The sequence below is a fragment of the Anastrepha obliqua genome, chromosome 4, assembly GCF_027943255.1.
Source record: "Anastrepha obliqua isolate idAnaObli1 chromosome 4, idAnaObli1_1.0, whole genome shotgun sequence".
Taxonomy (NCBI): Eukaryota; Metazoa; Arthropoda; class Insecta; order Diptera; family Tephritidae; genus Anastrepha; species Anastrepha obliqua.
In genome coordinates, this window is record NC_072895.1 from 24,917,377 (window position 1) to 24,936,003 (window position 18,627).

General features: G+C 36.1%; 3 protein-coding genes across 3 annotated transcripts in view; 1 reads left to right on the forward strand and 2 right to left on the reverse strand.

Annotated features, from left to right (window-relative positions):
* Nucleotides 1-1,606, reverse strand: part of LOC129245624 (ribonuclease P protein subunit p25) — a 45,622-nt gene extending 44,016 nt beyond the window's left edge. Inside the window, exon 1 of the mRNA XM_054883910.1 lies at nt 1,592-1,606. The gene's annotated coding sequence lies outside the window, so the exon portion shown is untranslated. The remainder of the gene's footprint in view (nt 1-1,591) is intronic.
* Nucleotides 1-6,358, forward strand: part of LOC129245625 (tyrosine decarboxylase) — a 33,682-nt gene extending 27,324 nt beyond the window's left edge. Inside the window, exons 9-10 of the mRNA XM_054883911.1 lie at nt 5,381-5,895; nt 6,023-6,358. Of these exons, the coding sequence (XP_054739886.1) occupies nt 5,381-5,895; nt 6,023-6,206 (699 nt within the window). The 3' untranslated portion in view covers nt 6,207-6,358. The remainder of the gene's footprint in view (nt 1-5,380; nt 5,896-6,022) is intronic.
* Nucleotides 6,359-15,219: 8,861 nt separating this feature from the next.
* Nucleotides 15,220-17,316, reverse strand: LOC129244053 (uncharacterized). Its single transcript, XM_054881662.1, has 2 exons — nt 17,291-17,316; nt 15,220-17,217 (listed from the first exon to the last, which is right to left on the reverse strand). Exons 1-2 carry the CDS (start codon nt 17,314-17,316, stop codon nt 15,348-15,350), a joined length of 1,896 nt encoding a protein of 631 aa, XP_054737637.1. The 3' UTR covers nt 15,220-15,347.
* Between the last annotated feature and the right edge of the window lie 1,311 nt (nt 17,317-18,627).

Genomic DNA, 18,627 nt, shown 5'->3' on the forward strand with positions numbered 1-18,627 from the left:
TTGAGAAATGCTACTATAGAAAATTAAAAATATAATCGGTGGCGCAAAATTAATCACTCTATTGGAAAATGTTATAATTATTGCAAATGGCGTCGTACGTCAATCATATTTGGCACTTGTGATTTAGGCAGTTGCGGTATGTAAACAGAAAAGGTTGTTTGTTAAAAATTTCTGTAAAAAAAATTTGTTGGATACTTTTTTTGGGAAATTGAAACTTTTTTGGAAAATTTTTATTTGTTTTGAAAATTGTAAATTCTTCAGAAAATTTATTTATTTGTTGGTTGAAGTGTAATAATAAGTAAAAAATTAAAAAAAAAATTGAAAAATATAAATTTTTGAAAAGAAAAATTTTGAAAAATTCAATTTAGTATTATTAATTTTTTGAAAACAAAAATTTTGAAAAAATTGAATTCTTTTATTAAAAATTTTGAGAAATTGCAAAGGTTATTCGTTGAAAAATTTCTTTAAAAAAAATGTGTTGGATACTGTTGGAATTTTTAATTTTTTTGAAAATTGTATTATTTTTATTATTTATTTTTTCAGAAAATTTATTTATATAAGTAAACTGAAAAAAAATTTATAATTCAAATTTATTTATTCAAAGTTTAAAACTTTGGTATGAGGTTTTTCAACTGAAATATCTGCTGTTCGTTTTAACAATTTTATAGTTTCTTTTAATTATATACCTACTTAAGAAAATGTTTGGAAAAAATTACATTTTTTTGGTTGAAAAATTTGTTGGAAAATTTTTATTTTTTGTTAAAAATTTTTGAAAAAAAAAAATAAGTTGGAAATTATAAAAAAATGAGTTGGAAATTAAAAAAAATTTTTGGTAATTTTTATTTTTTGAGAAACATTTTTGGAAAAAATATTTGGTTGGAAAAATTTTGAGAAATTGTATAAACTGTAATGGAAATTTTTTATTTTCTGTTAAAAATTTGTTGGTAAAATTTGAGAAATTGAAAAAAAATGTTTTTTTTTTGTTAAAAATGTTTGGAAAAAATATTTGGTTGGAAAAATTTTGAGAAATTGAAAAAAACATTTATAACTGACCTTTAGTATCGACATCCCTAGTGCGTATATTTTGGCAGTTTGCGGTATGTAAATAGACCAGCAATTAAACGCGTAAAGCTCAAAATAACGATTTCCAACACTTAAAATATTTTTTTATTCAGTAGTAAAGTTATTCAAAAACAAAGTTGGATTATTAATTTTGGGTCACTTTTTTTTATAAATAATTAAATAATGCAATAAGTGGATAGTTAAAACACTGAAAAACTGAAGATTTTATGATAATGAAACCCTTATTTTACCTTCCGCTAAAAAGTTAGTGGTAGTGCAAATTGCCTAACCCTGCTTGAGAACTCCAAATGATGCATTATGCAGAATGTTGGAATGCATTATATCTGGCATATGCCTGCCGCGGGCTACGACTATCATTCCAATTTTTGACTTTTTTTTCAATAGATCTGGCCGTATGGCGTCAATGAGAGCTTGAATAGCACAACTTGCGCAGAACCAAATGTCGTCGATGTTTAGCTGCTTAATTTTTGGAAATAAAATTCAGCCAGTATGGCTCGATAGTGCATACCATTCAGCGTAACAGGAGCTCCTTCCTCATTTCGAAACAATAAGGATCGATACACTGGCGGCATGTATGAGCTTCGCTAACAGATTTGTTTTTTCAAAGTAAATTTCTAAATTAAATGTTAAAAGATTCATGATGACTTGTCAAACCTTACTGAACAGAAATATGAACACAGTTTGCCATTCTCATATCGATCAGATCGATATCGATAGCTTCACACATAAGAGCGATTCTATGTCAAGTAATCCAAGTATTTTGGACATTGTCGCAAATATTTCAGAAAATTGGTTTATTTGTTATGTGGAGTATAAAATGAGTAAACTGTAAAAAATTTTATATTATAATTTTGAGATTTATTCAGAGTTTAAAACTTTGATATAAAGTTTTTCAACTGAAATAGCTGTTTTTAACAATTTTATTTAGGGTAAAGTATACTTAAGATAAATTTTTTAAAATAATAATTTTTTTGTTAAAAATTTTGTTGGTAAACTTTTGGGAAATTGAAAAAAGGCATAATTTTTTTTTTGTTAAACATTTTTGGAAAAGAGTTTGTTGGATATATTTTGCAAAATCGAAAAAACTTTTAAGGAAAAGTTTTTTTTTATTTTGCTAAACATTTTTGAAATAAAAATTTTATTGCATCCTTTTTTTCGAAAATTTTTATTTTTTGTTTTGAAAATTATAATTTTTTCAGAAAATTCATTTATTTGTTGTTGGAGTATAGTACCTAACAAGTGAACTGAAAAAAAATTTATAATTCAAAGTTCAAAACTTTGGTATGAGGTTTTTCAACTGAAATATCTGTTGTTCTTTTTAACAATTTTATAGTTTCTTTTAATTATTTAGGGTAAAATATAATTTAAAAAATTTTTGAGAATATTTAATTTTTTTGTTAAAAATTTTTGGAAAAAAATTTTGTTGGAAAAGTTTTGGTAAATTGAAAAACCTTTTGATTTTTTCTTAAAAAAGTGTTTTGTTTGTTAAACATGTTTGGATACTTTTTTTGGGAAATTGGAATTTTTTTTTTTTTTGAAAATTGTAAATTTTTCAGAAATTTTATTTATTTGTTCGTTGGAGTATGTATATTAGAAAGTAAACTGAAAAAAATTTGAGAAAATTTTATAATTCAAATTTATTTATTCAAAGTTGCAAACATTTAACTTTTTTATTAAAAATTTTTGGAAAAAAACTTTTGTTCGAAAAATCTGTTTTAAAAATTTTGATTATTTTATTGTTAAAAAAGTTTTTTTTTTTTTGTTAAACATTTTTACTTATTTTGGGAAATTGAAACTTTTTTTGGAAAATTTTTGAATTTTTTTTGTTTAATTTGTCGTCAATTTTGAAAAAAATTTATAATTTTGAGATTTATCAAAGTTTAAAATATTGATGGGAGGTGTTTTAAACTGAAATAGCTACGGTTCTTTTTAACAATTTTATAGTTTTTTTTTTTAATTATTTAGGGTAAAGTATATGTACTTAAGAAAATTTTTGGAAAAAATTAAATATTTTAGTTAAAAATTTTGTTGGAAAATTATTATTTTTTGTTAAAAATTAAAAAAAAAAAAATTTGTAGGACATTTTTTGGAAATTAAAAACTAATTTTGAAAATTTTTAGTTTTTGTGATAAATTTTTGGAAAAATATTTTGTTGGAAATATTTTGGGAAACTAAAAAAAAATTTGAGCGGCATTTTTTATTTTTTTGTTTTTAATTTTTGAAAAAACTTTGGGAAATTGAAAAAAAAATGTAAAGGAAAATTTTTATTTTTTCGTTAAATTTGTTTGGAAAAATATATTTTCTTTTTTCATTTTTGAAAAACACTGCTCTTAAATTTTCTTTTATTAAAAACTGAAACTATGCTCAGAAAACAGTGCAAGTTTCATAGTGGGATTCCCATAACTTTTCGAGTTATATTCAAATAAGTACAGCGAACTAGCAAAAAATATGGTGCATTTTGTTGGAAAAATTTAGGGAAATTGAAAAAAAAAAAATTTGGAAAATTTAGGTTTTGGCACTTTTGTTAAAAATATTTGGGAAAAAAATTTTGTTGGAAAAATTTTGAGAAATTAAAAAAAAAATTTGGAAAATTAAAATTTTTTTTTTGTTAAAAAATTTCATAGTGGGATTCCCATAACTTTTGGGAAATTAAAAAAAATTTGGTATTCCCATAACTTCCTGTGCGTATTTAAACTAGAGAACCAGCGAAAAATATGGTGAATTTTGTAGGAAAATTTTGCCAAAAATATGGTGCATTTTGTGGAAATATTTTGCGAAATTGGAAAAAAATGTTTGGAGAATTTTTATTTGTTTTTACAAATTTTTGAAAAAAAAAATTTGTTGGAAATATTTGGGAAATTGGAAAAAAAATGTTTGGAAATTTTTAACTTTTTGGTAAAAATTTTTGGAAAATAGACTTGTTGGAAAAATTTGAAGAAATTGAAAAAAGAATTGAGAATTTTTTTATTTTTTTGTTACAAATTTTGGGAAAAAAATTTTTTTTTTTTAATTTTTGAAAAACATTTCTCTTAGACTCTGTTTTATTTCTTTTAAACATTTCTTAGAAAACACTGAAAGTTTTATAGCGGTGGATTCCCATAACTTTTCCAGTTATATTGAAATACGTACAGCGAACTAGCGAAAAATATGGTGCATTTTGTTGAAAAAATTTTGGAAAATTTCGGTATTGGCATTTTTATTAAACATTTTTGGAAAAAAATTTTGTTGGAAATTAAAAAACAAAAATTCCCAATTTTTCCAAAATTTTCGATTTTTTTTTTGTTAAAAAGTTTCATAGTGGGATTCCGGTAACTTTTGAGAAAATTAAAAAACAAATTTGGAACATTTTTATTTTTTGTTAAAATTATGTTGGTAAAATTTGGGAAATTGAAAAATATATATAGATACCTATATTTTTTGTTAAAAATTTTTGGAAAAAATATTTTATTGGAAAAATTTTGAGAAATTGGTAAAACTTTAATGGAAATTTTTTATTTTCTGTTAAACATTTGTTGGTAAAATTTGAGAAATTAAAAAAAAATTTTTTGTTTTGTTAAACACTTTTTGCGAAAATATTTCATTGGACAAATTTTGAGAAATTGAAAAAAAAATAATTTTTTATTAAAAATGTTTGGAGAAAATATTTTATTGGAAAAATTTTGTGAAATTAAAATAAACATTTTTTAATTTTTAATTTTTTTTGAATTTTTTTTGAAAATTTAAAATTTTTTTTTTTAATTTCTCAAAATTTTTCCAATAAAATATTTTCTCCAAAAATTTTTTTTTCCTAAAAATTTAAGGAAAACATTTTTTTTTTTTCATTTTCAAAAACACTCCTCTTAGATTTTGTTTTACGAATATACGTAGCAACGATCGATCGATTTGCAATATACCAGCGGATTTAATTAAAAGTATCCCCAAATCCCATACTGAAAGTGGCCTTTGGTATCGACATCCCTAGTGCGTACTCGTATATCATATTTTCGTAAATACTCCATGTAAACATTTTTCACGTGATTCATTGGCTGCGAAATAAACCAAATTTGTTTAAGTGGGAATGAAAATATTCCAATATGAGTTTTGGTTTATGCCAGCATTTTGCTTAGGCGCAGCTTAAGGCAACACTTCATCCAATGATTCATAGCGAATGAAGTCACAGCTCTTCAAAAGCAGATGCTTCTTGAACCGCTTTTTGGTTTCGCTATGATTTATTGCCATAATTCTTCAATTATGTCAGCATTAATTTTCTTTTCATCTTAACCACAAATTATTACGTCGGGTATCTCGTTTTTTGCAGCTCGGTTTGGTTTGCTTCCGCTTGAAAGGCAGTGACAAGCTGAACGAGAAATTGCTTAGTGCCATCAACGAATCGGGCAAATTGCATATGGTGCCGGCCAGTGTGAATGACAAATACATCATCCGTTTCTGTGCAGTGGCTCAAAATGCCAGCGCAGATGATATCGATTACGCTTGGGAGATCATTGTCGACTTCGCCAATGAACTGCTTGAGAAGGAGCAACACGACGAACTAACAGAGATCATCAATAGAAAGAAGGAGGACACATTGGCCAAGAAACGTTCGTTTTTCGTGCGCATGGTCAGTGATCCGAAGATCTACAATCCGGCTATAAACAAGGCTGGCACACCCAATATGTCGTTAGATGTCACCTCGCCGGTGGTGGGACACACTTCCAATCCTATTATCAGAACACAAACATCGATGGATCGCAACTCGTGGATTTCATGGCCGCTAGCTTTTCTATTCAACAGCAACAGTGATGATGGCGGGCAAAAGAGTAATGTTTCATTGCGGTGAGCATTTTTTTTTGTATTTAATGCGTATGGCCATGCTTTATTAGTTTAGAAAAATTTTAAAAAAATTTCTAAAAAATGGTATGAACTTTTTGCTATTTTTTTCTTTTTCTTTCCCTCTACATAGTTTTCGCCATTTAGACACAAACGTGCGCCCGACTTCGTCAAGACGCAACTCAGGCGCTACATCTTCACCATCCCCTGAGAATGAGCTGGGCTTTGTTAATCTGAAGAAGTCGCCACTTAAGGCAGCAACACCAGCGTCACGCAAGGGAGGACTCTCGCCAAACCCAACCGGTAACCATACCTAAAAAGCCGGTGATGCGAAGTTGAAGTTCTTGCATGATTGCAAAAATAAATAAAATTCAGCAATACAATTTATGTTCTACTAGCAAAATTCCTTATTCTATTAAATGTTAAAAACTATAATTCTAAAATATTGAAAGAAAAAAAAAAACTTAATAAAAATTCAGCTGCTTACTTCAGATCTGCAAATATGCATAAAGTTACAAAAACTAAATAAAGTGAAACTAACTGAAGCTGTTTAAGGATTATTTCTAGGCAGCATGGCAGTACATGCATACATATACAATAGGCCGGGTTGATTTGTGGCGAGGCAAAAAAATCGCCCATTGCTCTGTGAAAATCATATTCTAGGGATCAAAATAAGAAACTTTGCCGGAGGAACCATACCTCTAAAACGAATTCTGATGTCCCCCAATTTGGGTCGAACTTTTAAGTTTCTTTTCTCATGTAAAGGCCAAAAATGGTGATATTTTGAAATGATTGTATGGGGAACCCCCCAGGGGAGTTCCAGGGGGTGTGCCACTGGCATGGGTGGATCGGCCGTCCAAAGTTAGTGGGGGTCGGTCATACGTTTGGACTCGATTGGAGCACTCTAAATGGGTCAAAGTGGGATTTTTTGTTCCACCCAAAATGGGGGGACATCAGAATTCGTGATCGATCTGGTTTCGCGTTTTTCGATCAGAAGACAGCCAGGTAGCTTTATGTATCTTTTTATGCTGAAATCTGGTGCTGCAGCCCCGGCGAAGTCGATCAGCCTCTCTCTCCATTACCGTATGTTTCGTTGTGCAGGCTGAATTTTCCGACTGTGAGACCAAAAATTCCCTCCTTGACCACCCTGGCGTTGAAGTCGCCAAGCATGATTTTTACGTCGTGGTGGAAGCAGCGCTCACAGGAAGGTTCCAGGCGCTCATAGAAGGAACCTTTGGTCGCATCGTACTTCTCTTCCAACGGCGTGTGGGCGCAAATGAGCGAGATGTTAAAAAATCGCGCCTTGATGCGGATTATTGCGAAGCGCTCGTGAACCGGAGTGAATGACAGTACTTGGCGACGAGGTCTCTCTCCCACAACAAATCTGACACCGAATTTGCGCTCCTTTACATGGCAGCTGTGTAGTAGACGTCGCAAAGTCCTATGTGTTTCTTGCCTTGCCCCGTCCATCGCATTTCTTGAATCCCAGTGATGTCAGCCTTTACTCTCACGAGGACATGAACCAGCCGGGCGGAGGCACCTTGCCCACCGAATCGTAGTGCTTAGTTCGTTTGCAGGGGTTGTCATGAGTGTAGAAAGTTCTCATCCGAGGCTTTGTTTGTGTTTTCATTGGGGAAGATTTTTAAGTGGCGGGTCCCAAACCCAGCGCACAGCCAGCTATACTGGAATGCTTCGCCTTCTCATATTGGCTCACTCCCGAACGAATATTCGGAAGCTACCCAGAGGATACTTGGGCTAATCCCGGAAGTTGTGAGCTGCTTGAGCCATATGCAGAAGAATCGTCCTGGCCACTCCCAAGTGAATGGCGATCAGTAGCTTCCCTCACCTGCGTAGACTTCTACATGTGGAACCATCCTTCCAACGCACTAACTCATTAAAAGGATGGTGTCATCATCATCATGTCATCACACATTTTTATGACGCCAGTCTTGCTTATTTTGGACTTCCCCTAGTAGTAAATCATTGTTTTCTATGAATAGATGGCAAATATTTCGTAATGAGATCAATCGGGAGCATAGGGCCTCAACAAGACTTGTCTTGCGTTGGCTTCGTTATTCTATTTGTGATAAGTGATTAGCCTGCCACTTCTTCTTAATTGGCGCGATAACCGCTTACGCGATTTTGGCCGAGATTAACAAAGCGCGCCAGCCGTTTCTTTCTCGTGCTAACCGGCGCCAATTGGACACACCAAATGAAGCTAAGTCCTTATCCACCTGATCCTTCCAACGCAGAGGAGGCCTTCCTCTTCCTCTGCTACCACCAGCTGGTACCGCATCGAATACTTTCAAAGCCGGAGCGTTTGTATCCATTCGGACGACATGACCCAGCCAACGAAGCCGCTGGATCTTTATTCGCTGCGCTATGTCTATGTCGTCGTAAAGCTCAAACACCTCATCGTTCCATCGTCTGCGATATTCGCCGTTGCCAACGTGCAAAGGTCCAAAAATCTTACGCAGAATCTTTCTCTCGAACACTCCAAGCGTCGCTTCATCGGATGTTGTCATCGTCCAAGCTTCTGCGCCATACGTTAGGACGGGCATGATGAGAGGCTTATAAAGCTTTAGTTTTGTTCGTCGAGAGAGGACTTTACTGCTCAGTTGCCTACTTAGTCCAAAGTAGCACTTGTTGGCAAGTGAGATTCTACGTTGGATTTCAAGGCTGACATTGTTATCGGTGTTAATGCTGGTTCCTAAATAGACGAAGTCTTTTACAACCTCGAAAGTATAACTGTCTACAGTGACGTGAGTGCCGATACGCGAGTGCGCCGACTGTTTGTTTGAAGACAGGAGGTACTTCCTGCCACTACCACACCGCTAAATTATGATGTGTAAAACAAAAACCTCTTCCTTCCCTCTCCAACATTTCCGCGCACTTTGGACCGCCCCTCGCATAAAAGTGAACAGCCATGAATTGCAACGGTGTCCATAGCACAAAAACGCATATCAACTGTCATTCCTATTGAAACAGAGAACCATTTCCAGCTGGGATAATACAGATTTACTTTATAGAATAGAGAAATGCCTCAATTTGTTTGCGCGTAAAAGCAGCTAAATTTATTTATGCGAAATAAAAATAAAAATTAAATCGTGAAAACAGGTGGAATACTCATCATTGGCCGTTGGAGAAAATCCAGTTTAATGTACAAAAATAGAATTCAGAGAAAGCGTAAATTTTTGACTTTAATAAAAACAACTTTGAAATATGCAGAATAGAAGACTTTAGCTAAACATTGGGCTAATTATAAAGTTTACAAAGCGCACACGAGTTTTATATTATCCAAGTTAATAAATACACCGTTGGTGCGGGTCTATAAAAAGTTCCGAAAATTGCTTTATGGCCTCAGACCTCGTACGTTCGACGCAAAGATGAGTGCATGAGAGTATTTTGATGGTATTTCTCATGCGCTCTATTTGCGCAATTAATAAGCATTTGATTTGTTTACATACACATATTGCGTTAAGACAATTGCCGACTTCACAAGTTCATTTCCAATTATATTTATGTACATCGACTTGGGTAAATAAAAGGTGCCCCTGGGCCCACTCACAAATTATGAATGCCGTAGTGCGTATTTAGAAATTGGTGTGATCTGATTGGCTTGCAATATTTGTACACATGTTTGTATGTATAGTACAAACATACATAAATACATACATCTCATCTCATATCTCATCAACTGCGATTGATTACCGAAAATGTTGAGGGGAAATAAGGGGTAATAGAGGTATGGAGATCAAAATGTTTGTTGATGTTCCTTTGCTGCTTTTTTGGTTGCTGATGCCTTGCGAATATTTTACGCTCACAGCATCTGCAAGTATGACTAAATAAGTGCATATATTCTTATTCCTGGAAGTGGCCAGAGAGCATACATACATATTGTGAAAGGTAGTGGAGCAGTCGTTCCTGCTCCAAAAATATTTTTTTTTCCTTGTTCACTCCTTTCGGGAGCATAGGACCTGGACAATACTCTTCCATCGTACACGGTTCTGTGCTGCTGTTTTTGCACTGTCCCATGAGATGTCGGCATCTGCTAGTTCGCGCAGCATCGACCTTCTCCAAGTGTTTTTCGGTCGACCGCGACCTCTGCTCCCTTGCGGGTTCCAGTTCACTGCTATGTGTGACCTATCCATCGCCACTTTCTGCGTTTGATTTGCCTAAGGATGGGTTCCTCGTTCGTTAATCTCCACAGTGCGTCGTTACTGATGGTGTTTGGCCAAAATATCCTGTAGATGATGCGGAGGCATTTGTTGATGAAGGATTGTAGCCTCTGTGTGAATTCGTTAGAGACCAGCCATGTTTCACTTCCGTACAACAATACTGACTTCACACATGAGTCGAATATTCGTAGTTTAGTGCGCCTGGCGGCCGCCGTAGCCGAATGGGTTGGTGCGTGACTACCATTCGGAATTCACAGAGAGAACGTAGGTGCGAGTCTCGGTGAAACACCAAAATTAGGGAAAACATTTTTCTAATAGCGGTCACCCCTCGGCAGTTAATGGCAAACCTCCGAGTGTATTTCTGCCATGAAAAAGCTCCTCATAAAAAATATCTGCCGTTCGGAGTCGGCTTGAAACTGTACGTCCCTCCATTTGTGGAACAACATCAAGACGCACACCACAAATAGGAGGAGGAGCTCGGCCAAACACCCAAAAAGGGTATATATATATAGTGCGCCTGGAGATTTGCGAACTCCCCCACACTGTATGCATTCGCCCAAACGCCGCCCTAGCTTTGTTTAGCCTGCAGTTGACATCTTCATCTACTCCACCATCTGCGGTCATGATGCAGCCGGGATAGCAGAAGCTTTCGACGAATTCCATCGGGCATCCGTCAACCAATATCTGTCTGCCTTGCGTTATTGTGGTTAACTCTCATGGCCTTGGTCTTGGCGATGTTGACCTCCAGTTCAACAGTACGTGCCAGCCCGACTAGTTTGTCTGCTTTCGCCTGCATGTCAGAGAGTTTGTGAGAGAGGAGGCAGATGTCATCGACGAAGTCCAGGTCCTCGAGATGTCTGGTGAAACTCCATACGATGCCTTTTTTGTGTAGGGTCAGTTGGCTCACGACGTCATCAAAGACGGGGGCGAAGAGAAGGGACGACAGGGGACAACCTTGCCATACGCCTGCGTTGCTAGTGAATAGATCGCTGATATCGCCTTTGTGAAGCACTGCCATTTCGGAGTTCTCGTAGAGGGCTTTGATGAGGCGGATTATCTTGGAACTCCGCTTCTACTCAGTGCCAGCCATATTGCGTCTCGTTTGATAGTGACGAACGCCTTCATAAAGTCTACGAACAGCATGTAGAGCGAGGAGCGCCACTCAACTGATTGTTCTACTATAATCCGAAGGGTGTTGGCTTGGTCAACACAGCTTCAGTGAGGGCGTCTCTTGTTCTTCTCTTAAGGAGCGTGCGATATCTTTGAGCCTGCTTTGTATGATTACGGCTACAATTTTGTAGATGGTGTTAAGTAGTGTTATTCCTCGCCAGTTACCACCACGCATGTCGCCTTTCTTAGGCAGGTTCACAATGATGCCTTTTGTCCAGGACAGAAGCAGCTTTTCATTGCTCCAGAAGGCGGTGATGTGGGGATGAAGAATTTCCGAAGAAAAAATATTAGGTTGGGAAAAAGAAATATATTACATCGAATTTCCATCTGTGAAACCTTGGCCAAACGCAATGAAATCGAACCATTTCTTAAACGGATGGTGACTGGAGATGAGAAATGACTGACATACGACAATATTGAGCGAAAACGATCGTGGTCAAAGCGTATAAAGCAACTCAAATGGTGACAGGTTCTACTGTCAGCCCGGAAGGTTCTACTGTGTATTTGGTGGGACTTGAGAGGAAACATCTATTATGAGTTGCTTCCGTACGGCCAAACACTAAATTCAGATCTCTACTGTCACCAACTGGACCGGTTGACGGTAGCGGTGGACCAGAATTGGTTAACAGAAGCGGTGTTGTGTTCCATTAGGACAACACAAGGCCACACACGTCTGTAGTGACTCTCCAGCAGCTCCTTGAGCTTGTTTGGGAAGTTTTAATGCATTCACTATTAAGTCCGCACCTGGCATCAAGCAGTTACCACATTTTTCTTTCATTGCAAAATTTCCTGAGTGACAAGGAATTGGTATCAAGAGAAGACTGTTAAAATCGATTACTAGAGTTTTTCGCCAATAAGGATCAGGACTTCCATGAGAGAATAAAATATATTATATTTTAAGACTTCCCCCAAAATATTACAGAAAAAGTAGTATATTAAGATTTACGTGTGCTTGCCCGATTTGAAAATACCCTATAAAATTCGATTTAACAAAAATTAGTTTTCCAAAAAACTGTTTCAAAAGATCTGCATAAAAATGTTAAAAATTCTCATCAACGGTATTAAATTAATAAGAAAGGCGAATTAGAAGTGAGGAAAATCTTCACAAGATCGAGGTCCGATTAAATTCTAAACAGTTCACTGTTTATGCATCCGAATACTTCGATATTTGGGGACTCATTTGGGTATCTGTTCACAGTGGCACAGCGGGGAAACTGCTGGGCTGATGAGCTGGTCAGACAGGGGACCCACGAGATGGTTTCATTGCAAAATAAAAGGATTAGGGTTCACTTGAGCACGTGTGGTCCGTTTCTGCAAAAGATGAGCGTCGCGTCAACTCAGTGAGCGCTGGATTAGTGCGCCATCCAGTGCGAGATCCTTTTAACTATGCGAAGATCGGAGGCGCTCGAGGGAACTTCTGAGGCTAACAGAGCCGCTGTGTTAAATTTCCTGCGGGTGTCCTTACCGGGCGTTGTTCGTTAGGTCTCCGGTATGCGATGAAACTTGAGACTGCCTCAAGTCCTTTCCGCAGAAACTGTTTCATGAGCGAAGTATAATCATCTCAGAACTTTCTGCCCAGCTGCCCTGCTTCCGGCGGTCTAAGATTCAGTTATCTGGGCTCTCCCTTTATTGCTACACCTGCGGATATAGTAGGTTTAAAAATCACACACTTGGTGAATTTCTTCAGCAAATTGAAGTGGTTAACGTAATTAGTCACCGTTTGGTCATCATCTTCCTTCTTCCCCTTTTTGGTTTTTATTATATTTTCCCACCTCTGCTTTTCCTTTGTATGTCGTCACAATGGACGAATTTGATTCTTTGTCCAAGTGGGCCCCCATTTGGTCAGCCATTTATCCTAACCTAACCTAAATGTATTTTGTATGCTGGAGGCATTGTTGGCCCACACTTTCCTAAAATTGTAATCAACTTTACTTTGGAGAATAGTTCTACTTGCCTACTTGAGACTAGGTTTTGTGAGGCACGTAAACTCGGTGCTTTATGCTAAAAAACCAGCTGACATTCCCGACTTGGAGGCCAAAGTTCGATGCGTTGCAAACAAGCTAAGATGCGGCATGCCAGAAAATTCGTAAAATATTCATATTTATAAGGAGCAGTCGAAATTATTGTAAACACCAAAGGGGTTCGGCGCATACATCCATTTGTTGGCTGTTTGGCCGAACAACTCTCGATTTTTTTGTTGTTCCAAATGGAGGGATCTAAAGTTTCATGCCACGTTCGAACACAGCTGGCTTTTTATGAGATTCTTTTTTATGACGGAAATACACTCGGAGGTTTGCTATTAGTCCGGGAGCCAGGGGTCGATTTTGGACTGCGTTTTTATACCGTTAAATTCTTGACTATACTTGTGATTTAGCTTTCATGAATAACGAAAGTGAACGTCAGCAGGCGCACCCGTGGTGGGTGTGATAGTGGGAGGGTACGAAAAGTGTCGAAAAAAAATTTCTACCAACTCATTTTATACCGGCTGAAATTTTTTTCATGTATTGTTGACATTTAGTACATAGAATAAAAACATCATCATTATTATATTTTCATATGTGTCCAAACTTATGTAAAAAAATTTCAATCGGCATAAAGTAGTTTTACTTTTTAATTTATTTTACAAGTTCGCCTGTTCAACAGACATATTTTCCCCCCTCTGTGGCGCAGCTGACTATTTTTTTTATTCTACTAAATGTCAACAATACAAAAAAAATTTCAGCCGGTATTAAATAAGTTGTTAAAAATTTTTTTTCGACACGTTTCGCAGCATCCCACGCACGTACCCAACGCTGGGTACCCCTGGCTCCCGGACTATATTGTCTGTCTATCGGGTAGAGTGTATTAGAAAACCCCTTTTTTATCATTTTTTGTTTCCTGCCTACGGAGGGTATCCAGCGCGGACCCATAAAAAAAACAAAATTGGGGAAAAAGAAATCCATTATTTTTGAGTCAAATTTTTGCGTAAATGGTTTAAAACTGTTTTATGGTCGATCTGTAGCTACTAGGCGATGCTACTACTACTGAAATGGCGATCAACTTCGATTATTTCTGTGACTTTATTGATATTTTCGACATTTTCCTTAACATCAAAAATGCCTGAATTAGATCGACGAAACCAAAATTGCACATAATTAACTTTTACAGTATCGGCACCATAAACACCATCCACAATTTCAGCGGACTGGTAAAATGTACCGAATTTTCTCTTTGCTGACTTCTATTTATTATTAACACCCTGTAACTCACAACTGAATGGAATAAACAAAAACAGCAGAAGAGTTGTTCTTTGGTTTTTTGGTGTGAAATATTACTTTGACAACGGGCTTACACTTTAAATTTTTTTTATTTTTCTTTATTTAAAATTGGAAAAGTAATGAATTACACTCACAATGATTTTAAATCATTAGCGGCTAGGCCATCAGCTTACATTTTCAATTGTTTGATCAATACTTTATGAAATATCGATCACTGCAGCCATCTACCGAGAAAATAACCGATTTCTTTTCCCCAACTTAATATATCCCCAACATAGGCTGAGGTGAAATTAACCCACCACTTCAAATACCAATGGCCAAGGCTGGTAGCAAAGATGATAGATACCAGGTTTGTTTGTTAGCTATGGTGAAAAACTAAATTTTTGAGGGGAACTTTGGGTTCTAGGTCATTCGTTTTGAGTTTCACAAAATTTAGCTTTAGCTTAGTAAAATACAAAACGAATGCTAAAGCTAAATTTTGTGAAACACAAAACGAATGACGTCGGCATATCTGTCAAATTCGCTCAGAGCCAAATAATGGTCTGCTAGGTAGTACGCCCCTCTAAAAATCTTTTCAACATGGGCTGGTAGATAAGTCAATAAGAATGGTGAAGTTATCAAAGCGTCCTTTAACTGAGAGAGCAAGAACAGATGGAGGAGGAACAGGTGCAGCCCGACCAGTTGAGGTGAGCGATAAGATTTTGCCACTAGCTTAGAATTAAAACTGTAAGATAATCTGTGTTTATTTAAATAAATCGTTAATAGTAAACATTATTTAAATAGCCAACTGTTTTAAGTATCAATACAACTACGAAAAAATCTCTTGCATTACAGTTCCACATATTTTTTCCTTCTACTCTTTGTCGGGCCTATCATTGTGACTGTAACCCTTCCTTTCCTTGCGTATAATATTTTCCACCACCTGCCGCGTAAATTGTCGATCCAGATCCAGGTAATTTCTATTGTTTGCTGTAAAGCTACCAAAATCGAAGTTTTTTGCATCCGCTTCTTTCGCACCCGCATGGTTGTTGGCATCTCCGTTGAGGTTTTTCGCATTCATTTTGTAAGTATCGAGTAGCCGCGCACCGTAATCATTTGAGTTACCCTCATTTGTTAGCTCATCCTTAGCATCGCTGTCGGTACTTTTTGCATCAAATCCGTACTTTAAAGGCTGATGTGAAATATGCTCAATGTCGGCATTGGCTGCTGCTTCTTCGGCAAGCGATTCGAGAATCTTCATTTTAATGCTGGGCATGCCCAAGTTGCCGAAATCTTTTACACCTGCGTCTTTGGCTGCGGTATCTGTTGCAGGGGCTGTGAGATTTTTCAATTTTAAAGCGGGCAATGAGAAATCGAAATCGTTTAAGTTCGCGCCCTTACTCCAATTGTCTTCTATACTAATATCCGAATTCTTTGTATGCGGCAGTGTAAGATCATTCACTGCTGACGCTGCTTCGCCATTTTTTTCAGCATTGTCTACATTTTTCCCCTCGAAATTGGGCGCGAGCTCTTTTTGCAGCGAATTACTATTGTCGTGAAGCTTATTTTGAGCATCTTTCGGGAATGAAAATTCTTTCAAATTAAAATCCTCTTTGGGTTCCCACTTTTCAATCTTTGTGTCGGGCAAATCTTTTGCAGGCGATTGCTGTTCTGCCAAACTGTGCACAATCTTGTTCAATTCTTCGTCTTGCGAATTGAAGTTCTTCAAATCTGACAATTTATTATCATTCGACTGGCTCCGAGTGCCTTTCGTTAGCACCTTCTTCCAATTTAAATCGCCCAAATTGAAATCTTGGAATGGAAATGAGTTTAAAGAAAAATCTTTAACATGCGCTGTGTCATCGTTAAGGTTCGTGGATTGAGAAGTCAAGTCTTGCTTCGATAAATCCTTGCCACTCTGGTCTCTTCTATGCACACCCTTTTCCCCATATTTTTTTATACCTGCGTATTGCCCTTTCAGGTCTTTATTTGCCAAGTACTTGACAAAATAGTTCGCATAATCAGGCGTGAGACATGGCTTTTTGATGGCATCTATTTTTGAGTCCACATTTTTGGAATTTGTAAATATTGAAGATAACTTTTGCTTTATGCGTTTAAAGAATCCTGGCTGGCTCTTTGTTCTCGACTTATTCTTAAGTTTGCATTTATGTTTTGAATTGGATTTTACCCCGCCTGTGTGTGGCTTTTTCCCACGAGCATTTGCTTCATTATTCTTGAAACTCTCTACGTCTTCTTCAAATTCTAGATCTGTTTCGGTATCTGAATCGGGCTGTGCATCTAATGAGAACTCTTTCAGAAGATTGTCTATCGCTTCTTGTGGTTGCTGACCACCGTACGTTGCAATGACGCCATCGCTACTCTGCATATCAGTCTCAGCTGCGCTTAAATCGCTCGGGTGTAAACGCGCATTCGCCCTACTCCCTGGCGAAGCGTAGGCATCGCCGTTCGTTTCCACCTTAAGATTTTCATCATTTCTGAGTTCATTGGCACTCATTCCACGTAGCTCATTCAATTTCTGTGCTAACAGCTTCTCATTGCCCGGCGGAAGATAGCCACGCTTTTGTAAGTATGAAAGCGGCGATTGCCAGCTGTCGCGTAGATTTGTTAGCAAACCAGGCCAATCGATGGTGTCCATAGTAACTTTTTCAATGGCTTCCTGATTCTGCAGTTCGGAGGCATGCAAAACGTAAATTTGTAGAACAATGGTACAGTAACAAAAAAACCTAAAAGTTTTGTAAATATTAAAATCTTCACATTTTTGGGACGGTCATCGAGGAATTCGGAAAATACAATCACCATTTTGGTAGTCCTATTTGCTGCATCGCAACTTTCACGCGCTTTCGGAGTTATACAAAATTCAAAAATACATAAATAAATAATAATTGTTTTGACGCACAAAGAATTTGTTCGTTTGGAATTTAATTTTGAAGTTTTACTTTAGGTATTGAAACACATAAAGTTTGTGGAACGCAAATCTGGGAAAAACAGGCATTTTAAATGTTTTAAATTAATAAAAATAATTAATAAAACTAAACAAATTTAAATTAGATCAAATTAAATAAGTAAAAATAAAGTAAAATAAAATTAAATTTACGAAAATACAGGAAAAAAATAAATCTAACCAAATTAAAATAAAAAATCTAATATTAAATATCCTATAGAAAACATTATATATATATATATAATTGGCGCGTACACCCTTTTGGGTGTTTGGCCGATCTCCTCCTCCTATTTGTGGTGTGCATGCAGCTAAAAAACAAGCACCCGATATATAATTTTTCTTTCTTTCAAGACGAGGCGCATTTTTCATTCAATTTAAACAGCTGAGCACAGGTTTGACAAGCAACACTTTATCAAAGCGATAATTCTTAGTTGTTTCCTTGACCATTTGCCTATCAAATTGCTTACAGTCTACGTCATAGCTATCACGTCAAGTGGTTTTTGAAAAGTCGTACCTGCGAGCAAATTGAAAGACAAAACTCGCACATGAGGAATTACGGAAGTGCGTTTGTGGAGCAAAATAGAATAGAAATCGAGGTAAAACGCATAAGTTTAGTAAATACTCATTTATAGTTTTGTCCAATTAGCATGAATTAATTTAATATAGACTATACCTTTTTTTATGTGCCCTGCTGGTACTTGCTTACAAATTATAGAATAAATTGCCATTTGAAGCGTGGAAATTATTAATAAATGGTTCAAAAGAAGCGTAAAAACCAATTCAAGCGAAACTAAACAAGTTGGAATGTGACAAGCATTTTGAAATACTTTACTTGCCAAGTTTTAACAAAGGCATTCAATACGATTTCACAACGCCTCATTACGAATTGAGTCTTCAACCCAAGAAACGAGCAAAAGATAAACCAGAAAATACGCGCTAGCCTCCAATAGAGTTTATGAATAAAATTTGTGAATTTGTGAATTTGTGAACACAAGAAATACCAAATTCATGAGACACGTCTTTGGGGCATCCGCATACGCAATAGCGGCCAGCAAAGCCGTCAGCCATTGAAGAAATCGAAAAGAAGCAAGAAAATGATGTGCAGAAAGCGCAGCACAGCTTCGTTGGTTGTTGTCAAGTGGTAAGAAGGTATGTTTTTAAAGATGCTAATTGAATTAGTGAAATAATATAT

Excerpts from the sequence above, each read along its gene's own strand:
- LOC129244053 (XM_054881662.1), bottom strand. The coding sequence starts at position 17,316 with ATGCAGCAAATAGGACTACCAAAATG. Across the intron at positions 17,218-17,290 it reads CAAATAGGACTACCAAAATG|GTTTTTTTGTTACTGTACCA; the intron begins GTGATTGTATTT and ends CAAAACTTTTAG.